At 35.3% G+C, this 8,468-nt stretch overlaps 1 protein-coding gene across 1 annotated transcript; it reads left to right on the forward strand.

Annotated features, from left to right (window-relative positions):
- Positions 1–1,828: 1,828 nt before the first annotated feature.
- On the forward strand, positions 1,829–7,910 carry LOC658579 (transient receptor potential cation channel, subfamily C-like protein). Its single transcript, XM_008194715.3, has 3 exons — positions 1,829–2,140; positions 2,187–2,577; positions 6,168–7,910. Exons 1-3 carry the CDS (start codon positions 1,942–1,944, stop codon positions 7,879–7,881), a joined length of 2,304 nt encoding a protein of 767 aa, XP_008192937.1. The 5' UTR covers positions 1,829–1,941; the 3' UTR covers positions 7,882–7,910.
- Positions 7,911–8,468: the final 558 nt, after the last annotated feature.

Here is an 8,468-nt window from a genome sequence, read left to right on the forward strand (position 1 = left end):
TGTCATTGTAAGAAATTTTTTACTAACCCCAGCTATTTTTGCATAGTTTGTCATAAAAATATTTCTGATTAAACTTAAACGATAAACTCTGTTTAAAATTGTGTTATCCATCTCTTTAAAACAAAATAAATGCATAGAATGTTGTTTTAAAAAAATTTAATTTCTCACATTTTTTCATTTGTTTCTATGGCAAAGTATAAAAAGACCCATGGCTAATGAATTTCTCAACCACAACAGAAAGTTATTGTTACTTGAAAACTATTAAACATAAGTATAGGGAATGTTAATATTGTTAATACAGATCCATGCAGAATTAAATTTCCTACCACTTAGTGAAATAAAACTTTTGCCAATTCATTTGAAAAAAAAATTAATTATGGATGCTCAAAGTTTTAGAAACTTAACTTAAATTTTGAGTTTGTTATTTTTTTAGAAATTTGAAAACACCAAAGGAAAGATCTAAGCTTCCTCTTTCAAGTGAGTTGAAAAATATTTCCAAATTTTTAAAAATGGCAGAGTTATCGGTGTTTGAACTGGAAGGTGCAAATCCACAAAAAATTTAAAAACCATAAATATTTCGTAAACGGCTAATAGCCCAGTCAAATTAAATTAAAATAAGGCAATCGCTGGAAAAAATTTCTAGAGAGTTGGATTTTTTTAAAAGCTTCCTTTACACTTAGTTAGACATATATCAAAAGTCTCCGAAGGTGGGGAGTGAGCTCGGGGAGGGGGAGGGGGCTAAAGCTGTCTTTTTTTGTTTTTTTGCTTATATCTCGGAAACGGTCACCTCTAACAATTTTTATCTTCTTACCAAAATTAAAATTGATAAAATTTCCTACAAAATGGTCCTACCCCTATTGTTGTAGGACTAACCGTAAGCGAGCTACTAGCTTTCGAAGTTTGGTGTCTACATGACACTAAACATTAGTATATTATTATATATAATATTAGTATAAGTGATAGGATATACTGTTGGACTCAGTGCATACAGTTTATTATAAGATTTATTTTAAACAACTATATTAAATCATTTGTTTATTAATATTTTACTGAACAAGACACGACTCTTAAGACTTCTGTGACCTCCATGTCTCCCTCTTTCTCCTCTAATGGAGTGTTAGATCAAATAAATTTAGTTTATTGTCAGTTTTTAAAATCACAAGATATTTTCTTTTAAAACACATTTTTTAATGATTATTTCTTTCCAACCCTATAATTCCTTTATGGTTAGACCTACCACAAAAATGCATATAACCATTTTGTAGCAACTTTTATCAGCTTTAATTTTGGTAAAAACAGAAAAATTGATAGGAGTAACAGTATCCGAAATATGGGCAAAAAAACAGAAAAAGACTGCTTTAATCCCCTCCCTCTCTTCGAGCTCGCCTACCAACCTCGGGGACTTTTGATATATATCTACCCAAGTGTAAAGGAAGCTTAAAAAAAACTGCAACTCTCAACCTCAACTGCAACTTTTTTCCACCGATTTGTCTAATTTGACTGGGCTATAAATTTAGGTAAAGGGAAGAAAACTACTTTAAAAAAACTGTAATATTTCAAAAACGCATTAAGAAACATGGCTTTCCATTTAAAACAAGAAAGTTGATATCGACTTCCGTTATAACCGGAAGTGCTGCCATCTTGAAAATATTTTCACTGAGCAGGACCTAAAAGATTATGGTTGTACACAAATTTTCAGATGACTATCATTATTAGAACTCCCAATACTTCTAATGTGGGGATTAGACGGAACAGCCTGTATATTCTATGATCGTATTTGTCCACGCGATGCAATTTCAAACGAACGCAATTATTTTGATTGATGACAATTTTCCATGCCGAGATTTTGGTGTTTTGCACACCCCCTGTCACCTTTTGACATTTTTGTACCGTCATTTTAAGTTTACACCCCTTTTTATTTTTAATTTTATTCCCCAATAAATGTCTCGAGACCCCGAAAACCCCGATGCCACCATACCGCCCCCTCCGCCGCCCCCAATGCCCAATTTCGGCCGTGGTCCCGGCCGGATGGGATACCGGAGGCTGGAGGAAGACGACGAATTGCTAATGCCTCGCCCTAGCATCCTCCTGCCTCACCTCCAAGAGTCTGAAAAGCGTTTTTTCGAGCTAGTTCACTCAGGTAGCCGTTTTCCCTCAATGCCCCAATCGCGAATGAGATTTTTCAGGTGACGTCGCCGCTGTTAACGACTTTCTCAACGAAAATCCCGGTTTTAATATTAATTGCGTCAATTTCCAAGGAGTGTCGGGTTTACTAATCGCGGTTCAAAGCCGCTCTGAGGCCATGGTTGAGTTTTTGTTATCACAGCCCGATATTGATATTGGAGATTGTGTCCTGCATGCAATTAGGGACAACCAACCCAAAATCCTCGAACTTCTTTTGGAAAAACAGAGAAACACGGCTCCGAGTCTGGAGTACGTGGGGGTCACTCACAGCTCGGATTTTCCCGATTATGTGACGCCTTTGATTCTGGCGGCGCAGTGTGGTCACTACGAGATCATCGAAATGTTGATTGATCGGGGGCACACCATCAGCAAGCCCCATTCGCCCTCCTGTAGGTCAGTGCCAAAAGTCAGAGTAAAAATGGAGACAAGCTGACAATTTTTTTCAAACATGTCATGAGGGGCCTTAATAGGTGCTTGCCAAAACAGCCACAAAAAAAACAAATTGTCTTCCGAATTTACACTGCAACGCGAAAAAACAACTTTGGAAAAAATAATTTAAAAATTGTTTTTTTCGATCCTGTGAAAACAGTACTCCAGGTTTTGCTTATATCGTCACTATTTGTCAAGTTTAGGATAATTTTAACCATTTCTTGAACTCGGGGGAATAATTCCTACGGTACACAAAACTGCTATTTTCTAAATTTTTATACGAATACATATGTGGGAAGTTTTTCATATTGTAAATCACCATGGGACATTATAAATTTTGACTGAATTAGTGTCATTTTTATCCCTACATTTTTAAAACCGGGTTATTACTGTTTTTTTTAAATTTTATTGTCTGTGTCGTTTTTACATTATTTTAGGTGGTTGTACTAATTGTTCTACGTATGTTTAAAGTTTTGATTGTTTTTTTAATGACGCTGCAAACTTAGTTGCATGAGTTGCTCTTGAAGCGGCCGACATTGTCACAATGCTTTCTATTTTTCTCGAGTGCATTTTCAAAGAGAAGTAGAGAAGATCCAATTGCAGTTTTAAACAATTGATTTTTTATTTTATATTTTATATTTTCGTTTATCAAAAGATTGCTACGTTCACGAATTATAAAAAAATTTAACGGAATATTTTACTGCTTTTGAAAGAAATAATGATCTGCGCGAGGCAAATGAATTACACAAATTTTAGTTGCATTAGGCTTAGATGAAGTAAAGGTAACTGATGCTGTTTCATGCTTCTAATGGTAAACCAGTAATTAAAGGGTCGATCAAATGCACTCAGTTATATTTTTTCAAACAAATATCAAAGAATTGTACGATCTCGTATAAACATACGTTTCAATGGTGCTCCCATCATAAAAAATTATTTTCGAGCGAGACTCGAGATTAGCAGTAATTATTATTCAAAATAGCGACTTTGACGTAGCAGTTTTGAAAAAAGTTTTATATTTGTATTTAACTTCATACAAGTTTATCCACATGAAAAGTTAAAATGAACTCAACGATTCAAACTAAGAAATATCTTAGCAGATCCTAAATACTCACGTAGTTTGTAGTCTTACATTGAACAAAACTTCTTTTTATAATCTCTAGGTCAGTGGTTCCCAACCTTTTTCATCTTTTGAATCCCTTCTAACATCCGACAGAAATTGGCTTCAAAAAGACAATAAAAGTTGATAGGACATTTATTTTCTTTGTTGTACATTTTGAACTGAATGAATGTTAATAAACACGAATTAAAATAGCGAATAATTTAATACCTATTTTGCATATTTTTTTATTTTAAAATTAGGAACAGATTGCAGTAAATACTTTTGTAAGAGATGTTCTTTAAACAGACATACGTATTAAATAGTTTTAACGTTGGCAACATAGCCATTTCTTTCGGAGGAATGTTAGTAAAAGAAGTTGAGTCCAGTGTTTGATTTATTTTGAAAAAATGTCATTAATATTGACAAAAAATCCTATATGAAGATGTAGATATGAAAACACAGAAACAGGATCAAATTCCATACCAGATGACAGTTTTGATGTAAATGTGAAGACAAAAATCCTTATTTAACACAACAATTTTCTATTTTTAAGAAAAACGAAAATGCAAAATAATCATGTGAGACAGAAAACAATTAAATGATACGAAGGAATAGAAATAGTGCCAATTTTATTTTTAAACAAAGTCTAAAGAAGAGTTTAACACTTGCTCTAACTTCAAACCCATTTAAGTCCAAATAAATTACAGAAAACTGATATCCAATTTTCATAAGATATAATTATTGTTTCGTTCGACAAATAAGTTTTTTTTAGTATCAGCGTCCTTTTTCATTAACATTTTTGTCCGAAAAGCTGATTTTTTACATAATATTATAATACAATATTATATCTGTAGCTATTAATAAGCACTGAGTTCTATTTTCATAGACAGTGTAATAATATCAGTCTTCAGGTGTTCGATAAAAATGCGTTCAACAAACAGAAGTATATCTAGAATTCGTAAAAGTTTCTAAAATGAAAACATAATTAAATTTTTAAAGAAATTTTTTGTAGTAAAAACACGTACTAAACAAAAACAATTTATAGCCCACAGACACAATGAGCTGCTGCCAATTTTGTCTGTTAAATCTATTTGAATTTATTATTTTGTATTTTTTTTGGCGAACCCCCTTTATACACACCGCCACTTGGAATCTCTAGGTAAATACCGAGGTAAATACTATATTACTTTTTTTAAAAAATTCATTTTGGAAATGAATGTGTTAGAAGCCGACTTTCGTCCGCAAATTACTCGAAGACTTTTAAAGACTTTTTGCAACTAATACAAATAAAATCTCATTTACTCATGAAGTTTTTTATTATTGTACTGGGAATATGAGAATTTTTATTTTAAAAACAGGAGGCATTTCATCTTGTAAAATTTTTTAAATTGGGGATTATTGATTGTTTACATTATGCTGCTATTCTTTCAGAATAACATCAGAGCATTAATTACTAGGGCAATTTATTTTTCTACTACAGAGGCGATATTTTTTATTTAGAACAAATACATAACTATAGTTTTGTTGAGCGCAGGTAAATAACAAGTCATCGAAAACTTTTTTTTAATAACAAAAAGTCAGGAGTTTAGCCATCTATCTATACCATATAGTGTCAGCGTGAGATGACCCACTAACTATGGGTGATATGGCTCAAAGAATTTGCTATCTTTCTTTTAGAGTAATTTGTCTAGCCAGAATAGCATTTCATTGTATTTGTTTTACATTTTTTTTTGCTTTTAAATTCTTGCCCATTCTTCTCCGGTTGCTAAATAAAGAGTAGCATTGGAGCAAATGGTGGGCCATATATCCCATATAGAATTGGGTCATCTCTCCCATTCTTGCGGAAGAGATAGCATGTGTGAAAATTCATATTAAGTATAACTTACTTTCTGGTTGGTTTTCACACCACGTTATCATATCACTGTTGCTAATAACATGAACACTATTACCTAGTGTGACAAACAGGCACCTAATTTGCATTAATTTGCATTTCAATTATTTCAAGGGGTTACCCTGTCTTTTGCATTAAGAAGAAGGATTTATTTTTTGTCGCATGCTAAAAGTTAGAATACTACCCATATCTAAATAAGAAAAAGTAATCGAGAGTTTTCTAACAATAACGATGTCAAGTGCACCTTCAGGGTTGTGTTCAAAATTATTTAAAAAATGTGATGGGAGAAAACAGATTTATAGCACCACTAAGAAATATGTAAAACCAAATCAAGACGCAAATTTTATAGAATACTGTTTTTTTTTTCATTTTTTGTTTAGTTTATATTTTTCTTGAAACTGCAAACTTTTCTAAAAAGTTATTTATTCTTTTTTGGGAAGATGCGGTTCAAAGGCCTCAAAATTTTTACCGCTAAGGAGTTCCAGTCAAGTCGCAGGAAGAAACAAATTTTAAGATTTTTTTTAAATAAATAAAAACTAATCTCTAGTATGGGCACTGCTGCAGGTGCATGGACTGCAAGGCGCAGCTCGAACGCGACGACCTCCTCCATGCCGAACACCTCCGCCTCAACCTGTACAAATCGGTGTGCAACCCTGCCTACATCTGCCACTCCTCACGCGACCCCATCCTCACCAGCTTCCAACTCTCAACCGAACTACGTCAGTGCTCCTTCCTAGTCCCGGAATTCCGCAACAGCTACCTCGAACTGGCCAACGAAGTGAGCAATTTCGCAGTGGAACTCATCGCCGGTTGTCGCAACTCAGGCGAAGTCGAAACGATCCTAAAGCAGAAAGCTGGCATTCAGAACGCCAGCATTTTCATGTACCCTCGACTAGTCCTAGCGATGGACTACAAGCAAAAATTCTTCGTGGCACATGCCCACGTCCAGCACATTGTTGAGTCCCTCTGGCGGGGCAACTGGTACGACTACAACCTCAAGCCGATCCCGGCGAAGATCATCTACCCCATTTTTCGGATTCTGCTCCTTCCGATCATTGTAGTGATGTGTATTTTTTTGCCGAAGCACCAGATGGTGGCCCATTGGAACATCCCGCTCAATCGGATGATTAACCATGTGGCGGCTTTTTTGGTCTTCTTGGTGATTATTTTTCTAGAGTCGAATAGGTCCAAAGAGAATCAGAAGCGAATGCCTCCAAATTCGGGGCTCGAGCCCGTGATTATAATCTTCGTGGTGGCGAATTGTTGGAGTGTTGTCAGGATGTGTCTCATTCAGGGGCCCCGGAGGTACTTTACGTACCTCTGGAACTGGCATGCGGTCATTTCTAACACTTTCTTCGTCCTTACTTTCGTTTTCTGGTTGGCTTCGTACGTCGATGCGGTCAATAACGACCAAGTGGACTTGGAGCGGAAGTATTGGCACCATCTCGACCCGGTTTTGATCGCGGAAGGTACTTTTGCAGTTGCCGTCATCATGACCTATTTTAAGCTGATGTTTTTTTGCCGACTGAACTACTATTTAGGACCTTTGCAAATTTCTTTGGGCAAAATGTGCTCCGACATGGCCAAATACATCACAATCTTCATCATTATCATAATTTCGTTCACCGCTGGGTTGTGCCGATTTTACAGTTACTACGATGGTATGGTCCAAGTTGACTCAAACGGGATCAAAACGGCTCAAGTCTCCTCATTCATCGACTTTAGCACAACTTTAAAAACTTTTTTCTGGGCTGTTTTCTGCATGGCCCCTCTTGAAACTGGCGATGTGATTATCGAGAACCTTCCAGGGGATACCGAAAACACCACAATTATCAACAAGCACCTCTTTACCGAAGCAGTGGGTTATATCGCGTTTGCCCTCTTCGAAGTGCTCACAGTTGTGATGATTCTCAACATGTTAATTGCGACGATGTCGTCGACGTTTCAACGAGTCCTCGACAATATCGACGTCGAATGGACGTTTGGAAAAACCGATTTTTATCTAGAGTATATGCTACAACCCACACTTCCACCACCGTTGAATTTGATTCCAACTCCTAGCGGAATTTCGGCGTTTATGGAGTGGTTTCAATCGCCAAAAGTTGATCCGCGAGAAGAAGAAAAGAGAAATGATTATCCTGCGCTCATGTCGCAGTTGGTGCAACGATATTTTAGGGACAAAGATTCGGCCGCGAGTCCTGAAAACGACTTGGAGTTCCTCAAGCAGGAAATCGCAGAAATTAAGCAAGCGGTTAATGACCTATTAGAGAAGGAGTAATTTTTTTTAATAAAATATTTTAAAGATTATTTTGACGGGGTTTGCATGCTTATTTTAGTACAAGCATTGGTGCGTGTGTTGTTGAATGAATAAGATTATTATTTTTTTTAGAAAGCATATAAAAAATAGTTTTGTAGATACGATACGATAATGTTCTGTGAACATTGTCTGGAAAGTTTTGCTAAAATATTATGAACTAATATAACTTAAACGATGAAAAAACAATTTGCTACTGTTGAGGTGTACCCACATTACGTTTTTCTAAGGAATCCATGAAATAAACCCACACAAAAAATGTAGGTACACAAGAAAAAACCCCACAAGATAAATGCTCACACGAAAAAAAAAACACATAGAAATAAACTCACAGAAATAAACGTCATTAGAAAAAATCTCACATAGAAAAAATGCCTACAAGAAAATAGCTCACAAAAAAACTAACTCACGGAAAAAACCATCTCGGCAAATTATGAATATTACAAAATTATACCGTATGTTAGGTAATAATGTAGCAAAAATTTGAAGTTGAATAGGGAATAGGAAAACGCGTAAAGTAAAATTCTTGTATATCAAAAATGCAGAGTTTT

The sequence above is a fragment of the Tribolium castaneum genome, chromosome 5, assembly GCF_031307605.1.
Source record: "Tribolium castaneum strain GA2 chromosome 5, icTriCast1.1, whole genome shotgun sequence".
NCBI classification, from domain to species: domain Eukaryota; kingdom Metazoa; phylum Arthropoda; class Insecta; order Coleoptera; family Tenebrionidae; genus Tribolium; species Tribolium castaneum.

What these genes read in the sequence shown, in the direction of transcription:
- LOC658579 (XM_008194715.3), top strand. Translation starts at nt 1,942, where the DNA reads ATGTCTCGAGACCCCGAAAACCCCGATGCCACCATACCGCCCCCTCCG. An exon ending in TTTCGAGCTAGTTCACTCAG is followed by an intron (nt 2,141 to 2,186) that starts GTAGCCGTTTTC and finishes GAGATTTTTCAG; the next exon opens with GTGACGTCGCCGCTGTTAAC. An exon ending in CCCCATTCGCCCTCCTGTAG is followed by an intron (nt 2,578 to 6,167) that starts GTCAGTGCCAAA and finishes GCACTGCTGCAG; the next exon opens with GTGCATGGACTGCAAGGCGC.